This window comes from Eupeodes corollae, chromosome 2 (genome assembly GCF_945859685.1).
Source record: "Eupeodes corollae chromosome 2, idEupCoro1.1, whole genome shotgun sequence".
NCBI lineage: Eukaryota > Metazoa > Arthropoda > Insecta > Diptera > Syrphidae > Eupeodes > Eupeodes corollae.
The window spans coordinates 102,686,413-102,710,331 of record NC_079148.1 but is presented as its reverse complement, the minus strand read 5'-3'; the positions used below and the strand labels follow the sequence as shown (position 1 = coordinate 102,710,331).

The window sequence follows — 23,919 nt, the reverse complement described above, 5'->3', positions numbered from 1 at the left end:
AGGCCATATGAGTTTTGTGGCTGCGCATGTTGGTAAATTGTGCCACCTAGAGTTTGTCATCGCAGAAGCTGTTTCTTTAAGCAGAAGTTTACATACAGCTATCGGTATACCTATCTTCTCCCTTTCAGGTGAAATAGGAACTACGGTTCCATTCTCTACAATTTCCTGTGATGTCTCTGGGGCCTGGCACCCAACAGAGGTGAATGTTAAATTGCTGTGCCATCTCCATAAGAGACGATAGACAATAGAGGGCAGTTTGAGATTTGGTTGAGACGCCGCCGTCAAGAGATTTAATATCAGAAGTTGAAATCACGTTTTTTCTTAGCCAGGAGAGAACCTCTTTGATCGCTAAAATTTCCACTTGAAAGACGCTACAATGATTAGGGAGGCGGAATAAGATGCTTAGAGTACACACCACTACCAGCTCCCTCATTTGTCTTGGATCTGCATAAAAGTGAATGCTTTTGTCATCCAGGAGGTTTTTGTCTTCCCATTCATCTCTGGATGGAATGGATACCTGGAAGTTTTTTTCGAAATTGGGGCTTTAGAATAGTGTAGTCTATGTACTTTGGTATAGAACCAAAGAGGTTCAAAATGATGGAGTGCTTCACATTGTTGTTGGTCCATTAAGATGAGGCGTTAAGTCTTATCGCTGTACTCGCTGCCACTTGTTTGATGAAGATTTCGAGGGGTTTCAGATGGAGGAGAGTGTCTAACGCTGCTGAGGGTGTGGTTCTTAATGCCCCGCTTATGCAGAGACATTCAGTGCGTTGGACTCTGCTGAATTTGTCGTAGTATGTGGCTTTATCCAGTGTAGTCCACCACACTGCAACCCCGTACATTAGTATTGGTCGGATGACCGATGTGTATAGCCTATAGGTTATGCTAGGTTGAAAACCCCATTTGCTTCCTTTGGCTTTCTTGCAAAGGAAAAGAGCTACTGTAGCTTTTTTAACTCATTCCTGAATATTATATTTCCAACTTAATTCTGTGTCCAATATTAGACCATTCATTGTTAAAAATAAGTGGTACACCTTTTACTGAAGGACGTACAATTACTGGGATCTTGTATTTCCGTGTAAAAAGGACGAGGCCTGTTTTTTGACGATTAATACTAAGCCCGCAGTGATCAGCCCATCTAGCGAGCATATTGAATGCGTTTTCGAGGAGGTCTCCTGTGACGGCGATAGCAACATCATTGGCATACCCAACCACTCTGTAGCCTTTCCTCTCAAGGTATATTAGTACCTCGTTAACAACTATGTTCCACAGGAGAGGGGACAGAACACCACCTTGCGGAGTGCCTCTACCGACAGACCTTTTCGTACAAAAATCCACCATCTAAGAGTCTATGATCCTGCTTTTTAGCATTAGATTAATCAAATCACAGAGTGAGTATTCGACGTTTAGGGTCGTCAAAGCAGAATCAATCAATCGTTCCAGAGTTTTGAGAGTGAATGATGATAGAAATGCTACTAAAATTGGTGAAAATTGCATTGTGTCTAAAAATCACGTTAACAAAAATAGTTTTTGAATTCAAACTATTTCATCATATGCAAAATATTGTTGATAATTTTAAAAATGAATAAACTCACAACTTTTTAAGGAAACACGAGAACCTACACACTTTTGAGCAAGACAAATCGACAGATGGGATGGGAAGTTATCAATGTGGGTCGCATCCCAGCATCTTTTGTATGCATTGGAGTCTCTTGCAATTCCAAATAAAGAATTTTAGCTTGTTCATGTATCCTCCGTTGATCAACACAAGTTTTCGATAAAAAAGAGGGTCTTTGGCCAAGTCTATATTCACCGAGCCTATATTCTTGCACCTGCATAATTTTCTACGTAGTGGAGTAACCGAGGCATTACTGCTGCGAACTGCTCCTACTCAATAATTCATGGTCATCATTAACTCTGGTCTATACAGCTGCAATATTTTCACACTCTTAGTAAGCGTGTCATGGTGCTTAAATGTCACAAAGTTTAATGCAACATTTACTCAAAATAGCCCAAACCTCTACCGCCTCAATTATTTAATAATTTATTTGTGTATAAGAAGACTGAAAATAATTAAATTATCGACTAAACCGAAGATGTTTGACAATAACATCTGCAATGAAACGTTATTGACCTATCAGAAATAGAGCTGCCAAATACTAACACACAAAATCAACAACAATAATTCAAAAATTTACATCCACCCTTGTTATATTGATTAGTATCTCTTAATATTAATTATCTTGAAACGCTTGAATTGAATAAAATAATTTCAAAATTAATTCTGAATACCACACGACCTTTGAATTACACACTTGTCATCTTCTAGTACCTATCACCATTCACCATATCATCGTGTAGATTTAATTTTAAGCCAACGAAACTTCACACTTACACATACATTAATAGCAATCCAATATTTTATAGATCTTCAACTACACATATCTGCTGATGCACAAATCTCTTAAATTAATTAAAACCTTGCGCGTATCTATATAATCGTAGATAAAACACCCAAACTGAAACTGCAATACTTCTTACGTATACCTTCTTTGGGAAGATAATAATCAAAGAATAAATCCATTTCATTAATCACTAAATACCACACCCATTTTATATTCACATACACATATACCTTCATAAACTATATGTATGCACGTCTCTAAAAACCACTTCCATCCAACCCACAAATAAAATATCTCACCAAAATATACAAAAAGAAAAAATAAAAAAAACAAAAAAAGAAAAGTGCATCCGAAAATCGTATTTCCGAATTTTCTAAACTAAAATAATAATACCTATGGTAGAGTATCCTAGTTGTCGCCGTTCGTTGTCGTGTCCTATATGTGTATGTATACATGCATATGAAGGTTTATACACATATAAAAGTTTTAGTATGAATTTCAAGTTCTTTACTATTTTATGTGTGTATAGGACATTTACGAATGTGAATAGAGTTTAGGCTAAGGTGACCATCCTAATTTCCTTTAAAATCAAAGAGATGTTTTCTTTTCAAAATTCTGACTTCAAGATTGAAAGCTTTAAAAATAACAAAATGACCCGAACGTGAATATTACTTTATTTATATGTACCAACGTTTTGACAAACTTCAAAACAAATTGACAACTGAAATTTAATGGTTTCCACTGCCTTAACGGTCAACTGTCATTTTTAAGACTCTTAAATTTCCCATAAACATGGTGCTTAATAATAATTTTCTGCAGGATAACTGAAAGCTTAACTGATAAACAAAAAAATGATGGAGTCAATCATTTTGTTTTTATATTTCTACTTTTATAAAACTTTAAAAGCATTACGTGCTTTTGATAATTTTAAGATTGACTTTTTTTTATAATAAACACACACTCAAGGGGATATTACTACCCTTATTATGCAGAGGCATAGTGTGAGCACTAGGAAAAGGCGTACTTGACGGTACGACCAAAATTGGGCTCGAGGGTATGCTGATGACCATTCCTAGAAGCGCGAGTATTATGGTTGAACTGTTTAAGAGGAGAAATGCAACTGGCTATTTCTCTGGAGAATAAACCATTAAAATAACGGTAAAAGAGGGTGAGACAAGAAACATTTCGAAGATGTTCAAGCAACGTAAATGATCTTATGATGGTAATATCACCACTCAATCTAAATGCTCTACATTCAATACTATCCAAGAGGCTTAAGTAAGTTGCAGGAGCACCAGCCCAGAGATGAGAGTTATACTCAAGCTTGGGACGTATGTAAGTCTTGTAGATAACAGCCAGATCAGAAGGTTCCAAATATTTCTTGCATCGCCTAAGGAAACCCAAACACCTTGCGGCATTCTTGGACCCTTCGCGTATGTGATCATTCCACAAGAGATGGTTGGTGACACACATACCGACAATATCGAGGTTTTCAGTCTCATTGATGCAAATGCCATCCATGTATAATGTCAAAGGGGGTATATCTCGCTTTAACGATACAAGACAGCATTAAATTCCACGCGGTTTTTTAATCCCCATTGAACAATGCTGTTTAGGTCGGAGTTTAATGAGCTTATCATATTTTGCCGTTGCAGTTCCACATCCGAAGAAAAGGGATGTGAGTCTGAAAACGAATATGAAAAGCTAAGAGTACTATCGTCAGCGAAACAATGTATTGGATAGATGTTGCAGACAGGAGATGATTAATAAAAATGAGAAAGAGTGTTTGAGATAAAACAGATCCCTGGGGCACACCAGCATTTATGTTATCCATCGAATACTACTTGTATTGAACGATCCGAAAGGTAATTACTAATCCAATGAGGCAGGGATTCGTGAAAACCGAAAGCACGCATTTTAGATAAGAGAGCGTGACGCCAAACCCTATCAAATTCTTTTGAAATAGCAAGTGCAATAATCTTACTTTCTCCAAAACGATGTAAAGATTTGCTCCATTGTTCGGTGAGATGAACTATGAGATCACCAGTGAACCTATTGCTGAGAAAGCCGTATTGCCGGTCATTAAGAAGCTTTTGATCTTAGAGATATTTTTTGAACTGATAATCAATCAGCGTTTCCATGACCTTGTAAAGAGGGGATGTAAGTGCAATCGGTCGGTAATTAGATGAAAAAGCTTATGCAGTGGTTTTGCCAGCGTTGAAGAACACCTCTTCAGAACAATAGCGGGGATACCATCCTGACAAGCGGATTTTTGTGTGTTTAGATCTCTTAGGATTCTTGCCACAGTACGAGTGCGAAAAAAAATGTTTCCCATAGAATCACTAACTCGCTCAATTACAGGCGGAGTCATAACACTCACTGACAGAGATTAGCTTTCTCTAAAGAGCCAACAAAAGAATTGTCATTGACAACAAGCGTTGTAACCAAAGAAGAGGAAGAATTTTTCATGCTTTTTACAAATGACCAAAAATTTTTACTGCCTTTGGGACATAGCAGTATTTTTGGCCGTAAATTTTGGTCAGTTAAAAGTTTGGTTCGTCGAATATAGGCGTTGCAGGCCTTCCTGGCTTGTTTGAACTTTTTCCGGCTTTCCTCAGTACGGTTGGCTTTATAGCAACGGAAATTAACCTCTTTGGCACTAATATCCTCTTTACAGCTTGCATCAAGCCAAGCGTTTTCCTTGGTTCTGATACTTTTAACCCTGTTTGGTATAATAGTTCTCATTCCCAGGAGAATTAAACTTGTGATCATATCAGCGCTGGCGTCAACGTCACTATCGAGGAAGCATTGTGACCAGTTAAAGATCCTGAAGTAATTATTGAGGCCGTCCCAGTTGGCTTTCTCGTATTGCCAAACGGTTCTCATAGGAGCTCTTTCTTTAACTGAACAGTTTTGACACGAGAAATTTGCTGATATAACACAATGGTCAGATGTGCCTAGAGGAGATGGAACACTAACAGAGTACTTATCAGGGTCAGAGGTAAGAAACAAGTCAAGAGAGTTTTCTGCTCGACCTTCAACATCCGATATTCGGGTAGGCTCGTTGACAAGCTGAGTTAGGTGGTTCAACTCAGCGAATATTTCTGCACACGCTCCATCGGGTGTTGTCTACCCTGAATGTTAAAGCCATGAAGGATTGAAATTGCCCGTAACGATTTCAGTGCGAGGATAGGACAAAACAATTCAGTGGATGGAATCAGACAAAGCATCAAATTCACGAGAAGTTGATACTCTGTCTAAATTTTTGCTTCGATAAAGGAAGCAGTGGTGAATGATTTGCTTATTCACGGAGAATTTAAACCACATATAATTAAGAAAGGAATTGGTTCAAAGACCATATTGTGGTAAGAGCTGATAAGCAACATCATTCCTATTGTATATGGCGAGGCCATGGTGGGAAAAGAATAAACCCACCAAGCTATACCCATGAATACAAAATTCAGCAGGATCGGAATCCTCACCTTCTTGGGTTTCACTTAGTGCCAAAACAGCGGCCTGTATGAAACAGTATGGCAGTATTCCAACAAAAATGTGCCCTTAGCCTACGAATATTACAATAATCTACTCTGAATTGTCCAGTCATTGCAAAATAAAAAAAATGTCTAAGACCAATACAGATACAGCCTGCATGTGACAGTACAGATCCCAACTTCTATTTTGCATGGATGTGGATTTTGTTCAGATCAATTTTTTGCATTGGAATCACCTAATCTATAACCATCCATTTTACGAGTATGTACTCACAGGAGTTTGGACCAATCAATGAGGCTGTAGCCAAAATACTCGTATACACCAAACAGCAAATTGGTCTGGTAGTCTTGCAGTTTTTGATGGATCTCAGGTGATCGTCTCAGATTTAACATTCTGTTTAAGGACCTATACTTTCAAGAAAAACCTTCGTAAAAGTTTAGAAACCCTGAAAGAAAAACCCTTTACAAAAGTATCGATAGATATGAAGTAAAAAGTTTGAAAATCGATGTTTTATAATTTTTAGAAGGGCTGTAAAGTAAATATAATGAAATTGACGTGATATGAAAGGTGCGGTTTTTGTTAATTTCCCAACATTTCAATAGAAAGTTATTGTTCGCTTTGCTGAATTGACTTTTTAAGGTCTTCAGCAATTATAAAAAAAATGAAGCATTAGATTAAAACCAAATATCTCCTGAATCAATAACACCAGCGACTTTGAGTTTAAAACACAACTTTGCAATGATTTCGTATTTTAAAATGTTGTAAACATTATCATAGACTGTGTTAATTAACATCAATTCCCTTCATACATGCAAGACTGTGATATTGGGCTTCATTCATAGCTCAACGTAGTTAACACAAAAGTTGTTGCAATTGACTTAAACACAGATTCATTTGGCTATCGAGTTGTAGTTTGTTTATAATTTTAGACAACACAAATTCGATTTCGTTAATCGAAAACATTCATGTTTGCATGTTACTGAAAAGCTTTTCAATATTCTAAGTATAATTTGCAAAGTTTATTGTTTGATGAAACAATAAGAAAAAATTCTTTGAAAAATAGCAGAACTTTACACTTTTCGTGTTATTTGCTGACTCAGGGAAACGATAGGAACAAAAGCGATTAATGTTCGTTTTAAACTCATACCTTAAAAGTTTACATTAAGTTCATAAAGTAAACATTTTGGGAATCAAGAACTTCACTTCCGAAGCAAAAAATTATCCACTGTTTCCTTTTCTTAATAAATTCAAAACTTGTTGTAAGGAATGGTGAATGATTTAAGTTGTTTGTCTTAGGTCTAAAATGAAAACTCACACAACATAAAGGTATGAACTCAGAAATAAAAACAACGCCCAAAGACTACATCATTGAGCAATCAAATTTAAAAAATTGATGAAAATTTGTGTCCAAACATCTAAATTGTGCTTCAATTAGAGGGATACTCCAATTAACTTTCATTAAAACATTAAAAAACAGAAAAGTTTTTAAGGCTCTTTAATAGCCCAGCCAAAACCTTGTATCTTTTTTAAAATATAATATTCTCCTTTATATACGAAAAACTCTTGTCTGTCACTTGTCTCTGTCTACTTGTCTAAATTATAATGTGTACTCTCTTATAAAAACTTAAAAATGTTAATGTTATAAATTATAATTGCCCTACTAATTCTTTATTTATTATTTATTGATATTTAAATATTTTGAGATTACTTATGCTACATTTTTCTAGAATGTTAGGTGCTTTTCCCATTTTTATATTCAAAATAAGTAATTAAAGTTCCTTAGAAAAGTAAATTCAATTTACAAAGTTTAAAAGGCTCGAAATTAAATCATATTAAACGAGGTTCAAGAATTTAGTACCGAATTGTACGTTAGTATTTATGTTTATATATTTATTGTATATTCATTCGTATCCTTTAGATCTTTGTTTAAAAAAAAAATATGGTCACCTTAGTGTTATAAGTTCATATAGTTATACATTACAGAATAGGTAAATTTTTATATATATGTTTATATGTAGGTTAGTTGGTTATAACACTTACTATAGATATCACAGTGTTCACCCTCATAGTGAGTACCGAAACAGTCGCACGAAATTCCATAGAAGTGATTAATACATCTGGATCCCACGAAGCACAAATTCCGTCTCGAATGGCATTTATTGGAGCATCCTTCGTTCACGTTTTCATGCTTTGTGGCTACCAAAGGGGTGATTGGTAGGAGATCGGAGGCAGCTTTTCCTGAGCTTAGGACAACATTTCGAATGCAACCAACAAATGATTCGATAATATACTTGACACCATGCAGCTTCTCTTCCGAGGATAATCCTTTTGGATGGCGATGATGATGATGATGATGATGGTGGTGGTGGTAGTAGTGGTATAGTGTGGTGGTGATATAGTGATAGAATCATACCCACATTGCAACGACGAAAACGAAAATAATGTTCAGGATGATGGTATTGGTGGTTGTGATGGTAACGTTCACATACCCCCGCCCCCCATCACACATATACACACAAGGATAATATCCCCAAAAATAGTATTGATGGCAGTTGAGTATTTTGCAGAATCACGAGTACGTGTGAGGAGTTATTTGTCCGTTTTTGGTTGAATTTCCGGATTGCCGCCACCGCCGCCGGCATATGTTGGATTGAAAAAGAAAATAAAAAGAAATCACCGTTATATAATTGGAGAGAGAGAATTTTCGGACAATGGATGAAAAATTGAAAAGGATACAATAAACACACACACGAACACACATACAAGCAGATACATCCATCAGACACACACAGGATATGTGCGAGGATGTTGAAAACACTTTTTATGTTGGGCAAAGCTTCTTTCTATTTGGTATAACAGGATGAGATATCTTGGTAAATTCTGCTGAGGACATGATTAATTAGTGGCATTTGATGCCATTTTTGAGATAAACTTTGTCCTTGCACATTTATATATATAGCAAACAGCAAACACGTCGCACAACTTGTGTGAAGCCGATGATGAACGATGAAATTGTGTTTTTCTTTAAATTGAATTTGTATAGAAAAGTTTGAATCTCTTAAATAAAATTGGTCATGGGTAAAAAAAATTAGGACACTGTGACACCTCCTCATACAAAGGATTTGTTTTGACGGATTTTCAAAATAATATTAACACTGAAATTTGAATTGTAGTAACGTGTTAGAACATTTTTAAAAGCTGTGTAAAAAAATTAAGGATACCTTGAATTTTTGAAAAAAATATTTCAAAAGTAATAAAAAATGTCCTGGTCACAGTTAAAATGTGATGCTTCTGAGCTCTTATCAACGTTGCTTCCATTTTAACATTTTTGTAAATTGTCAACTGATTTCTTAAGGTACTTAGCGGTTGACCAACAATTTTCTCTTTACAAACATTGTCAAATTTATATCTTGTAATTTCAAAATAGTTTTCTGAAATATTTTCAATTTGTAATTAAATTAATTTTGTAGAGAAACCAAGCATTTTTTTTTCATTTCTTTTATCAATGACAAAATTTGAAAAATGTTTAATATTTGTGTAGGTGTGGTATTATTTAATGTTCTTAATAATAGAATAGGAAATGAAAAAGTTATTAGGTTGCCAAATTTTTATAAATGACTTTATTATAACTACCAGCTAATAAAATGATTCAAACTTCTCTAAATGACTTCATAGGGCTCAAATGGAATGCTATCAACACCCGTTATTTTCATCAATAAGTCACATTCAATTTAAATTCAAACCTTAATTGAGTGTCACAGTGATAAATACCAAATCATTATGCTTGTGTTGAAAAACTTATATTAAAACGAAAAATGGGCGCAACAAAAAATTCAAACAAAAAAATGAAGGTATCAATATCATCAACTTTCAACAGCACCCTTAAAATGAGACACTATAAGACAAAATACACGTATACATGTATATCGCACATATATAGAAAACTTACCGCCAACAAGAACAACCGAGGGCAGATTCGTCGAAACTCCATAGTTGGTGTCGTGATTCAGTCCTTTTAGATAGACTTCCTCTTGGTTATTGTCGACGCGAGCTATTAATCTTGCACCATGCACATCGATACGGACCTGCGAACAACATCAATTGTGTCGAAAAGAAGAAGAAGAAAAAAAAAGAAATTGATTAGGGTTTGATGAAAGGATAAAATGAATTTCGAAAAAAAAAAGAAAAAGAATTTTCTGCTGCAGAAAAATTTAGGGGAAAGATGGTTGAATGTTTTCGTAGCTTTAAATAATTTTTATTTAACTGTTATTTCAAGTTCAAATTTTATTACATTATGTTCACACATGAATAAAAATTATATCACATTTGGATGTTATTTGTCCAAATATAGGACCATTTCTGACTAAATTCTACTAATTCCTATATTTAAATTATTCGTTCTTTTTGATTCTCATTCATTTAAGGAATAAATTTAATCTAAAGTAAAGTAAAATGTTAAAGTTCTTTTTCTTAATATTTATCAAAAAGAGGTGAAATTAAATTTCTCGTTTAGGAGAACTTCGCAGTTTTTTACAATTTTAGTATATTACCAATTTCTCACGAACAACCCATCTATCCCCTATTTCTTTCTCTAAGTACAGCTTTGATTTTTGTTTGTCTATTTTAATAGCCCATCATTGACTCGAAGGAGAACAAAAAAAATGATGCAATAGCACTACTACATCTTTGTATATATGTATATTGACTGTGTTAAAATGAAAAAAATGTTCTTCTTTTCTTCATTGTCTGGAGATTCGAATGATAGGAGTCTCATTTCAACAGGATCTCGACTCTCGAAACAATTGAAAACTATTGCAATTTTTCTTTTCATATTGTTTATTTACGAAATTGATGTGCAAGATAGTACAATAGGTTCTGCAATGTAGGTAGAATGTTTTTTATAGCGAAGCATACATAATACTGTAAGGTCTACAATTGTTCATACATACATATATCGATACCTACCATTACGCTATGCCATTCATCGCGATTTAGTCCTTCGCCGACAGTGACACTTGTCGAATGTTTTCCAAAGACATGCACAACTTTAAGTTGTCCTTTTTCAACAATGACATACAAAGCATAAGGATCCAAATCGATTCCATCAGGATTTTTAACATTGTGATAGACTAATAGACCGTGCGGCAGACGGGTTCGAAATTGGAATGAAATTTCACGACACAATCTGAAAGAAGAGGTAAGTTAAAATAAAGGTGAAATTTAATAAGAGTAGAAGTTAGACAGGAGAATAAAGGATGCGTGATTTTTCAATGACAATTATCTTATTAAAAACTGCAGAGTAATATGCTCAAATTATAGCTACCTACTTGAAATGATTTTCAAAACATGTATGTGTTTGAGTATTTCTCAAAGGATATTTTTTTAAGAGACTGCTTGCTGAAATTTGTATCAGTTACTCATAGTGGTAATGAATACATTCTAAAGAGACACATTGAATCCAAGAATATTAACTTCGGAGAAAAAATTATTCTACGAAGAGTTGCCATGAAAACAATGGTTGTACAATGAGGCGTATACGCTTTTTTCATTTTTTCAAATTTGTTTAAATACCAAATTGATATATTTTCGTTCTTTTTTGGTCCAGTGTTTCGTTTACCATTCCTTCTGTAGAAAAAAGGAAATCAAACTTTTATTTTAACTCAAATTCTGTGACCTTTTCTTTACAAGCATTTATATGTTATTACAAATACTTCCACTAATCAACAACATTTTAAACCATTTATCGTTTGGTTTTATAAAGAAAAATCACCTAGTGTCTTTTTTTTGTATGTATCCACTTAAAACAAAAATATGTTAATTTCTCGTCACGTTACCGCCGGAAGATGAATAAAAATAAATACATGTATTTAAGTATCCTTGATTAAACCTTCAAGTCAAATATTCAAATGCAAAATTTACCCTAAATTACATATCACACTTCAACATTATTTTTAAACCTGTGATTAATTTATGTAAATACAATTTGTATTCTTATTTTCAAAGTAACTTTTTTCTTCGGAATAAAAGATCATCTTCATTATAATTGCAGCTTGTGTATATTACGAGTATGTAATGGCATTTGATAATTCAAATACCATATATTTTCATTCTTCAGAAATTCACTTTTGAGTCTAGACTTTTACTTAGTTAATTTTCTGTTCTATGCAAAGAGTCCTTGAAGATGGTTATAATAAGCTCACCTGTCTAATAGTATATAAATATAGCTGTTATAATATGCCCTTGAGGTAAATTCCAAGCTTCAAGTCAATTTTTGTACATCATTCGAAATACCTACGACAAATCAGACATAATAATCTTGTGTCTCTCTATGTGTAGGTACTTTATGCAATGTCCTTTCGATTTATTTAATTTTTTCTTTCCATCACCACTCATTATTCTTCTCACACATGCCTCTCTAGTAATTTTGTCTCTGCCTCTCTGATTTAATGTACAGATACGAGTAATAAGAAAAACAGAGAAAGAAAAACAGAGAGAGAGAGAGATCAGAGTATAAAATTACTGAAGTTGGTCACGTCGGGTGTCCTTGTACCTATGTGTCTATATCTGTGGGTACAGAGATACACAAATGAAAGAAGCAACCAACCACCCGCAATTCAATTCTCCCTATGTCAACAGAATTATTCCTAGGTGACACACATGTTGTTGTCCTACTATCCGTCAGCTACAGCTTCTAGCATCATCCTCGTTCGTCGGTGTCGTCGTTGTCCTTGTCCGTATACATACATCCAATCAAAGCATGCCACCAAGTAAGAAGCTTTTGTTTAATTTTGTCCCTTAAACCTGCACCTATGCATCATATCCTAAGCTAACAAACCTTCAGACTACAGACGAGAGAGTTTTTGAACAAACTGCAATGCACGCGTAAATATTCCCCCCCCCCCCAATTCCGTCATTTCTATCGTAAAACTCAGCTAGCTGCTTACCTACCTTAATTGAAAAGTCTGGATAATGTCGCCGTCCATCTGGATGAATGTGTTGTTCTTGGCGAAAAAGAACGTCTTCTCGTGTCCCGTTTCGGCGAAAGTCAACTCTGGGCCACGTAGTTCGAACGGCACTGGTATATGCGAGGGATCATCGTAATGCCTCGGAGGTGGAGTGTTCGATTTTCCGCCGACAACAGCCACCTCAGTTGTTGATGGCTCCTTTGTTGTGGTCTGCAGCAAGTATGGTGGCAGCGTATCTGCAAATATAGAAAGACGAAGTTTGCGGGTTGACAAACGTCAGAAGTGGAATTATGACAAATTGCAAAAACTTACGTGGTGCTCCAATGCAACGGTACAAGCATTCAGCTTCTGTATTGAAGCGATTCTGGCTGTTACCTTCGCACCCACCCCAAATGAAGGTAGTGCACTCGTTGGTTGTGGGCTCGAAGCGCCATTTGTACAGGTAGTGTTTACATGGACCCGGATCACCGGGACCTGTGCACTTTTCATAGGTCTTCTCCTTGACTAATGGGCTGGTGGCAGTGTTGGTTGTATTGTTGCTGCTGCTTATGTTGGTGCTAGCATTCAAGTTGTTGTTATTGTTGCTGTTGTTGTTGTTGCTGTTGTTGTTAGTGTTTGGGTCCGGAATGTTATTCACATTCACACTGGGATTCACACTTGCTACGGAATTTGTATTAGCAGCAGGTACTGAGGACACGAATAATAAGTTTACTAAAACTAGAAAGTTGCAAAGCGTCCAGGCTACATGACGACGCTTCATTTTAATTGTATAGCCTACTGCGGATGTGTACAGTTGTTGGTTTGTTTGATTTTATTGGATCTGAAATGCAAAATAATTATGATAAATATTGGATATTTAAGGATCTAAATGTGTCCTTAAGACTAAAAACACTCAAACGTAAAAGGATTTTGTTGATATAGATACGATACTCTTGAACAAAAGGATACTTCTCGTAGTATATATACTGCATATACTGTGGCTATAGGGTAAGTATGTATAGGATTTTATAAGTCTGTGGTAAATTAATTTGGTCCTTAAAGATTTATGACTTGTTGTGTGTTGGTTTATTTGTATTTATTTGCCGAATGACACTGAATAACCAAAAGGCTTAAGGATCAACAAGTTGCCACTTGTGGTCCTTTTTAGATTTGATTAATGTGAAAGGCAATTTATATCCTTGAAGATGTATATTTTGTAGACAACATCGACTATCACCAACACCACCAACAACAACGACGAAGAAGGAATAAACTAACGACAACGACAAGGCACGTATACCAATAACTTTATTTTGTGAGATATTAAAGTGAATTGATGTTGAAGTCTGTATGATTTGGGTAAGGGTGGATATTGGAGAGGTTAGGGTTTAAGAGAATAAAGCTTTAACCAAAAGGACCTTGAATAAATCGAAATTTAATAACTTTGTCTATTTTGAATACACATTGGTTGAAAGGAGTTATTAATAGTTATTTATCTCAGCACTTAAACACTTGCAGGTGTGTAGATTACAACTTATGCAATTATTTAAAGAAAATACTTACATAAAATAAGCTGTGTTTGAATTCGAATATATTGTATTATTATAAAAACAGCTAGAAGGAAAATTTAATGCAAACTATTGTTTTCTGTAATACTACGACTTCTAACCAAATCTTATCAAAACCTTTATTAGATCAAAACAAAATCGCTCGAGTTCTTTTCGACTCTCTTGTTGACAATCTTGAGTTACACTTTTTCTGTTTTATCGTATTGAAAAATGATAAATTGACCAAATTTAACAAACAGAAGTCAAACTGGAAGAAAACGCTTAAATTTTTAATGATATACATAATTATAATCTTGCTAGAAGGAATTTTATTAAAATTTTGTTTCACGATTTCGGCAATATTTCCGAACATTTGAGCGTTAAAACTTTTTTGTGTTTTATGAAAGTCCAAATAAAATAAGCTTAAGGTCTTATTGCGCAATAAAATAACACCAAGATATTACAAATGTCATATCGCCCAAAAATGGCTCTATCGTTCAGAAACTTCTTTCAGGAGAAAATGCCACAAATGTGAAATTGTGTGTTTTCAAAAATTCATATTAGTCAAATGCAAAGAAACTTGGCATACACCCAACTTTGCACCTACCACAAATCCTGATCCTCCCATACATTGCTCACTGCTTAGACGCGTTTATATACAACAAAAAATCTTTTAGGCGTTATGTTGGGTTATTATAAATTTCATGTAACCGCGGTGACCGATTTAGATTCTATAAATATTAAAACTTTGAGAATCGATGCTTTTGTTTGATTTCCAAACATTCCAATGGCAAATTAAAAAATCAAGTAACTATATGGCCAAATAAACTTGTACAAAGTTTTTCAACAGGGACGCTAGAAACGTAGAGCGACAGTAAAAGACACCATATTTCTTGCCGCTATTTTGACATTTCCCTTTAGTAAGGTTTGCCATTTCATGATGGAAAGATGTACGAAATTATTAAAATTTACGACTGAAATTCGGAGTCAGTGGCCTCAACGTTAAGAGCGCAACATCAATTTGTGGTTGTCATAATCGTCCTACGAGATCTATAATTGAGCATCTAATATAAAAATATGACTCCACAGGCACAGTACAAAATGTTGCCGTACCAGTGAGACAAAGAAGTGCCCGTAGTGTCGAGAATTTTGCTGCTGCCACCGCCGATGCTTCAGTTGTATAAAGCCCAAATGTGTCTCTCACTCATCGTTCTCAAGCATTGCGCATCTGTGTGTCGTGTCGTTGTGTCAAATTTTGCGAAAAGATCTTGGTCTGCATCCTTACAAGATTAAATTGAAGCAAGAACTGAAGCCGCTTGACCACGAAAAGCATCTTATGTTCGTGAATTGGGCTGAACAAAAACTTAAAAATGATTCGGATTTTCATCGAAAAATCATCTTCAGCGATGAGGCTTATTTCTGGCTGAATTGCTTCGTCAATAAACAAAATAAGCGGTATAAGTCAGGCAACAATCCACACGTATACTAACAAAATTACGGTTTGGTGTGTTTTATGGGCTAGTGGCGGCGTCATTGGGCCGTACTGCTTCCGTGATGATCAAGACCGGCACGATACTGTGAATGGGGTCGCTACCGTTCAATGATAACCGAATGTTTTTGGCATATTGGATGATATGGACTTTGAAGACATTTGGTTCCAGCAGGACTGCACCACAAGCCACACAGCGAATGTCGCAATCAATTTATTGGAAATCAATTTTGGAAAACGTGTTATCTCACCGCCGCGCCGCCTCGATCGTGAGATTTGACGCTGCCGTTATACTATTTCCTGTGAGGCTACGTCAAGTCTATGGTCTATGCCAACAAACCAGGGACGATTGATGAATTTCGTACGAATATCGAACGTGAAATTGCAGCAGTATCGGCCGATTTATGCTTGAAAACCGTCGAAAATTGGATTCAGCGTCTAGACTTCTGCAAGCTTGCCCGTGGTGACCATGCAAAAGAAATCGGGTTACATACATAATATTATCGAACGAACTTTCACAGAAAGACTCATTAATATCCAAACCCGTTTTTGTTTTATTTAAAATAAAACTTGTAGTTTATGGAAAAACCCGATATAATAATTTTAATCAACGCTTAAAACCCCTTTAGCAAAATAAACACATACATAGGAAAAGGTTTTGACTGAAAAAAAAAATAATATTACTCATTTGAACTTTTTTAGCCAGTTTTTTGATATTTGTTTTTTTTTTTATTTATTGTGATATTTTTTTTGTTTATACTGTACGTGTACTCAAGGGGCTATGAATACCCTTATAATGATTATACACAGTGCGAGTAATTGGGAAGGGAGGATAGGATTTGAAAGGAGATACCGAAGCAAATTGGTTTTGAATGGCTGCACATTGTATTGACTGAAAAATATTGAGTCTGTTAAAGCATTCCACATTCGTGTACTTTACAGTACGTCCGAAATTGGATTCGAGGGTAAATTTATGGGCATTACTAGCAATGTGGGTATTACTGTTGAATTGTTAAAGGGGAAGAATGCAACTGGCTATTTCGCTAGAGCATTGTTTACAAATATAACGATAAAACAATGACAGGCATGAGACCTTGCGGCGGAGCGCGGTATTCAAGAGAAGCAAATGTCTCGGTGAGAGAAAGGTCTCCTATCATTTTAAGAGGTCTTTTTTCAATTCTATCCAGAAGATTTAAGTACGTTATTGGAGCTCCAAATATAAAGTTATACTCGAGTTTAGGACGAATAAAAGCTTTGTAAATTATACCCAGATCAAGAGGGGTACACAAATTTCTTGCATCGTTGGAGAAAACCTAAACACCAAGCAGCATTTTTGGCGATGTCAAATATGTGATCACTCCTCAACAAGTGGTTTGTAATGCACAAACCTTAAACTGATAGCTGTTCAGTCTTTTCGGTGCAAGTACCATTAATTGAAAGTGGCATTGGTGGAAGGTTACGCTTTTGCGACAGTAGACAGCATTGAGTTTTCGAAGCGTTCAAATCTACATGTCTTTTAATTTCGAATTGTAAAATGCTGTTAAGATCAGAATTTAATAATCCTTTCGTACGCTGCCGTTGGTAGTACACATCCCAAGGACAAGCTCGGTATCACGTTTTCTTTAAGCCAGTAAAAGACTTCCTTAACCGCCAAAAGTTCCGCCTGGAACAATGATTAGGAAGGCGGAATGAGAGACTTAATTTCAGTCGTTCAGAGTACACACCTTCACCAACTTCTTCTTTTGTTTTTGACCCTTCTGTATGTAAATGGATTGACTCATCTTCCATTAATGTCCTATCCTCCCAAAAAGATCTGGGAGGCATAGAAATCTGGAAATTTCTGTCAAATTGCATTTGGGGGATGGTGTAGTCTGCGTGCTTTGGAATTGATTCTAAATACCTAAGAATTACGGAGTGACCAATGTTGTTGTAGGCCCACTGCGATAAAGCTTTGAGGTGAAGAGCAGAGCTTTCTGCTATTTGTTTGCTAAATATGTCAGGAGGTGTCATGTAGAGTTAGGTAGTGCGAAACAATCCGCTTATACATAGGCAAGCTGAACGTTGGACTTAATTTAACTTATCCCTGTTTATACCATTCCCCAAAGCAGTCCACCATACTGCCACACCGTACATTAAAATCGGTTTGATGACCGATGTGTATAGCCAATGCGAGATTGTTGTAAGCCCCATTTATTACCAATAGCTTTTTTGAAAAAAAAGAAGTACGTTTCGTTTCCAATTAAGTTTTTTGTTTAAGCCAAGACTTAGGTATTTAGCCTCGTCTAAGAATTTTAATAAAGGGTGGGTGGACAAATGGAATGGAATATCTCCTCGAAAATAAGACCAAATTGGTTTTGTGTGGGTAAACACCAAGTCCACACGGATCAGCCCAAAGTATTAGTCTGTCCAAGGCATTTTGTAAGAGCTCTTTTATGATGTTAAGATGCTTTCCTGAAACTGCTATAGGAACGTCGTCCGGATAGGCTATCATTCTGAAGCCCTCCGCATACAGAATAGTAATTATTTCATTTACCACCAGGTTCTAGAAGAGAGTGGATAGAACACCACCTTGCAGTGCCCCTCCGCTAACAAATTTTCTGGCAGAAGAGTTGTCCAGTTTTGAGTTACATAGTTATTTTGCTAGTCAGCATTTAATGAATCAACTCCCCAAGCGAGTCTCTACGTTTAGAGATTTTAGTTAGTCGATGTCAAAGAAAGCAACCATATTGAACTCTCTATGATGGAAGAAATATTCGACGATGCGTACTAAGGGGTTTAACGCCGTTTCCAGCGATTTGCCTGTACAGTAGACGAAGACCGGAGTCTTGTATCAATACTTCCCTTACATGGATATCAATCAATCTTTCCAAGGTCTTAAGAAGGAATGATGATAGACCTATAGGTCATAGATCTTTAGGATTGACTTGCGATCATTTACCTGCTTTGGGTATAAAAACAACTTTTACTTCTCTCCATGCCGAGAGAACATGGACCAGGTAAAGACAGCTGGTAGAAATTTCCTCAAAAATTGGTGCAATTATGTCAGAAGTCTTTTGTAACTCGGCTGGTATTATCCCATCTGGTCCTGCAGATTTAAATGGTTTGAAGCTGTTGAGAGCCCATTGTAGCTTATCCCTTATGATAAGACCTTGTGGATATGTTGTATTTGAACTTGAACGTATATAATTGGTGCAAGTTTTGGTAAGAGAGCTACCATCAGGAAAGTGAGTGTCCAATAGTAAGTTCACCGATTCTTCACTTGAATTTGTCCAGAAGACGTCTGCATTTTTCAAGCAGCTTGGCATCGCTGGACTAGTTGAAAGAATTTTCCGTAACCTAGAGGTTTCAGAAATTTCTTCTATCGTGCCACAGAAGGATCGCTTAGATTTCCTTAGTGCCTTCTTGTCGATGCTTAGGTAGTCCTTGTACGAGTCGCAGTAAGAGGCTAGTCTTATGGCTTGTGCCCCGTTGAAAAGTTTCCTGCATTCTTTCCTGAGCGAGACATGCTCTTAGGCCCACCATTGTGGTTTGGTGGACAAGCAATTTCTAGCGATCTGTTCATAGCTGAGGTAAGGTCATTGACTTTGTTATCAAGTTCATTAGCGTTAGAGGAAGCACTAGATATTCCAGGTTCTAGTGAACTCTGTTATGAGTTCCTGTATAAAGCCCACTCAGTTTTCCGATAATTTCGAAAGGTCAATGAACTTGGGTTATCATCCACATTTATATTGAACTGGATATATCTATGATCAGAGAACGAGTGTTCTTTGGATACTTTGCTGTCCAAGATCATATGCTGTATAGTATCTGATTCAAGAGTTTTAGTTATGAAGGTTGGTTCCTTTCCAACATTACTTACTAGGAGGTTAGTACCAAGAATATAATCAAAAAGAGAGAATAGTTTGATACTATCTAAACAATATCCGTAAAAAGAGCGTACATTTTGCTTTAACTTTCGCTATTCCCTTCTTCAGCAGGTGTCACAAATAAAATAAAAATGAATTTAAATTTTAATGTTCACATTGCCTTCTTAATTATAATTTAAAATATTTATGAGTGTCGTTTGACAAATTTAAGAGAGATAGATGTAAACTTTCTTATTAAAAATATTCTATATTAAAGTTCTAGCTCCGAAAAATAAATTCCAAAACATCTGTAAAAAACAGCAAGGAATTGTTTTTATTGATGATACACTGAAATTTGTGTTGATTTGACAAGACAAAAACCAGACTAGCAATTGAAAAGGATCTGTATCTGTAGCAAAAATGGGATCATCAAAAAGTGCTTATATAACATTTTCTGCAAATAAAAGTAAAATGATACGCATTTCTTCAAATTTAAGTAGGTCAATATTTTTATATTCTTAAATACGAATTTTTTATTTTAATCCAAGTGAAAGTTATTCCGCTTTATATTCTCTTTTTTTTTAAATCGTTTGAAAACAAAGTAACTTTTTATGGAAAGTTAATATTACTATTGAACAAATAAAAGTGAAATACTTTATTTTAAAAAATCACATCCCTTTCACATTTCAAATCAATTTTGAATTTATTTTAAATTGAAAACATTAACTTTTAATTCCCCCTCAACCAATGACGTCCATATAAATTGGACCTTCTAATTCAATTCAGTTTTATGGTTGCAGTTTCTGCAGTTACTGTGATAAGGCAAATAAATAAGCTTTGACGGCCTATCTAAGCTCAAAGAGTGAGTGGGAAAGAAAGAGACACACAAAGCAAAAAGTATTGTATGCGGTTTAATATGAGTATTAATCGTTTCTCCCTTCATATAAAACGCCTATACGAAGCATCCCTATCCGTTGATGGTCCGCTGCTGTTCGTGCATCAGAAAGTTTCCAATTTCAAAGCAACAAGGATTATAGTTTGGTTTTGAATAAAAGAAGAGGCAACGGTGCCCGACCGACCGCTTGCCATCACCATTGCCATCCAGCCAGCCAGCGGCAGCGACTGCGGTTGTAACGACTTACCAACTAACCGCCACGCCATCTATAGTCAAATGAAGTGACCGCATGGTGCAAGTCCGATGATGATGGTCGGTTTTACTACCTATCGGTCCAAACCTACCTACTATTTTTTACTCTATACTTCACTTTACTTTTACAATAACTCTCTCTCTCTGATGTTATATAGGAATAGACAAAACGCACGTCCTTGCACAATTCACAAGCACAGGCACAAACACATATACACTGCACAAACAACAAGGATTGTATATTTATGTAAAACCGTTTCAAAAATTTTGATAGATATTTACGAGTATTTATGGCAGCAGAACATAGAGCAAGCATCAGTTTGTCCCTTCGCCAGTTCGTTTAGGGAAAGAGAGATGGCTGATGGCTATTTTATGTGTGTATAGACGATTTATGTTAACTGAGCAATTATTTGTCCAAATAGCAAGAAATGGAAGCAGGCAGCAGGAGCATGTTTTATAGGGAGAACGCATTCAGGCTTCGGTATAGGATTTTGACATCCATTATGGATACAAAAGAACCCGCATGAACAACATGAACACGGATGGACTTTTTTATAGTCTGTCAGGTTAAATTGAATATTTTATAGTTTTAACGTACAAATTTTGATATTGCTTCTACGGGGGTCTTGATCAGTGGGATTTTCAACAAAATTCTGATCATTGATAAGTCGATTTGACAATAAGAAGTTAGAACACAAAACTTGAAGAAATGACACTGTTATGTGTGAATTTTAAGCTGTCAGACTTTTTGAACCGTGCTTCTTTAAATACTGCATTTGTTATTGAACTTTGGACGTTTCCCATCCCACGTATGTAAAGAATTACAACAAACTTAAAATCAACACTAAATCTCAAACTATTCGAATCCCCTATACCGTGTTTCAATCTGTGGAACTGAAGGCCATTATACAGACACATACTTATTTGCATCAAAATATATGTAAAGGAAAGTTTATGTGTACCTCTATTTCATCTGGTTATTTATAAACGCAATCGAAGCGGCAAATTATTCGTCCAGTAATTTATATTTCAGCTTAGATTTCAAATAATTCAGCTTTTACGACAGATTGAGTTTTTGAATTGGAAATGGGTTATATCTCTCCCTATAGGAGATAGTATATAAGTTAAGTACCTATAGGAAGAGACAACCTTAAGGCAGTAGACCATATTTATAAATTTTATATTGTCTGTATGAATACAATACAACATACATACATAGTTCAAAGATAAACATGAAATTTAAAATATCTACATTTTAGTGGAAAACATATTTGAATTGTCAATCAAAAATGTATTTTAATGTTTAAATATTGACAGATAACATCATGCAACATGATACACTCATTATTTGTTAATAACATATGAAAATGCTGATGACATTTGTTGATGATTCACTTTAGGACGGGTTTGAGGAGGGTTTTGAGCGGTATTTATTATTCCATCATTTTGAAAAGAACGACCGATCCTTTTCGGAATGGTTAATAGTGCCCATATTGTTTTCATCAAAGGCAAAAATACCGAAAGACCATTTTTAACGATTTTTTTATCATCTTAGCCAACATTAAATTAGTTTGTTTCATTTTGAAAATTGCATCTATTTAATTGATCTGCAGTGTATCGATCATAATCATAAATTGTATAATTTCATGAATACACCACCTGTGACAAATGTGACAGATATAAACTGATTAGTATTCACCATCTGTTGTCTTATAATAAAAGAGTTCAGAATACAAAAACGAACTTCTGTCATAAAAAAACGCACCCATCGAAATGCGTGCAAAAAAGTGGCATAATCGTGTATCATTTATTTTTTAATATTGAAGGTAATTTGATCCAAAAGTTGATGTTAACAAAATGCAAATTAATGTAGGTTTATGTCAAGTATAAGTTCACAATAAATTATTTCTTGTTAGTTGGAGTATTCAGCTGGAATGATAATAAGTTGACAAAAGCAGAGTAATCAAATTAAAATAATTTGACTTAAGAGTCATTTAACTCATTTTATTTGAATTTTTAAATATGTTTCGTATTAATAAATTTTAAGTTTTTAGAGAGGATTAAATGTTACTAAAAATGATTCTATTTAAGGGGGTATTCTGGTCTAGAGACATGAATTTTAGGTAATTTTTGAAGTGCTGTAGAAAAAAGCAAGCAACAATTTTGCCATCAATTTTTGTATACATTATTTATTTACATTAGAAGCATACAAAAAAAAATAAAAAAGTAAAAAAAAAATCAAAATTACGTTAGTTATCAGCTGATGGAGTGGTGCGTCTCAAAAATTTGGTGCGTGACAATACCCACGATTTTAACCCTCCTTGGAATCTGAAATCAAAAACTAAAAAAGATTATTAATCTACAATAATGTCGCAATATCTGGAACTACGAAAAAGTTACAAACAGTTTTTTTTACAAAATGGCGGCTGTCTAAAGAAAAATACAAAAAATTTACCAATTTTTTGAACATTCTTCGATTTGTTAAAAATAGTAAAAATGAAAATTTGGGGATGGCCGTAGTTCCGGACGTAGACAAGTCCCTAAAGAAGACTCTCTTAAAATTTCAAGTAAATCGGTTCGGCAGCACCTGAGAAATCGTGGGTATCAGATTCAAAAAGGCAGTTCTGAGAAAAACGCGTTTAAAGTACCTCATTTTTTCTTTTGTTCTATTAGTTGCAGCCCAAACGATTTGGATGGCTGCTCAGCAAAATACTTATTTCTCCGAAAATAATTTGAATTTGGAAAAATCTTCGCGTAGACATATTCTTAAATAGTTAAACAATGAAAATATGAAAAGAAAAAAAATCGATTTTTTTTAATTTCTAGACCAGAATACCCCCTTAAGTGGAGTAAAATAACAAAATGATACCTAATTCTTTTGTATATAATGGAATTTGTCTACCATTTATTAATTTATTGAAATTTAAGCTATGAAAATGATTGAAAAACTCAAAGTGTTGAGGTCGATCTCTCTACGAAAGCTCTATGTGCGAAAGTTCTAGTTTTGATATGCAAAAAGATGAGCAAACGTTTGTTAGCATGAGATCGAT

The 23,919-nt window shown here is 35.1% G+C and overlaps 1 protein-coding gene across 4 annotated transcripts in view; it reads right to left on the bottom strand.

Annotated features, from left to right (window-relative positions):
- LOC129948485 (axotactin) overlaps positions 1-23,919 on the bottom strand; it is a 223,923-nt gene that overhangs the window by 145,066 nt on the left and 54,938 nt on the right. For all 4 annotated transcript variants that reach the window (XM_056059498.1, XM_056059501.1, XM_056059500.1 and 1 more), the window contains exons 2-6: positions 13,175-13,682; positions 12,846-13,098; positions 10,863-11,082; positions 9,847-9,982; positions 7,938-8,222 (exon numbers count right to left, since the gene is read on the bottom strand). In XM_056059498.1, coding sequence (XP_055915473.1) covers positions 7,938-8,222; positions 9,847-9,982; positions 10,863-11,082; positions 12,846-13,098; positions 13,175-13,622 — 1,342 coding nt within the window. In that variant the 5' untranslated portion in view covers positions 13,623-13,682. The remainder of the gene's footprint in view (positions 1-7,937; positions 8,223-9,846; positions 9,983-10,862; positions 11,083-12,845; positions 13,099-13,174; positions 13,683-23,919) is intronic.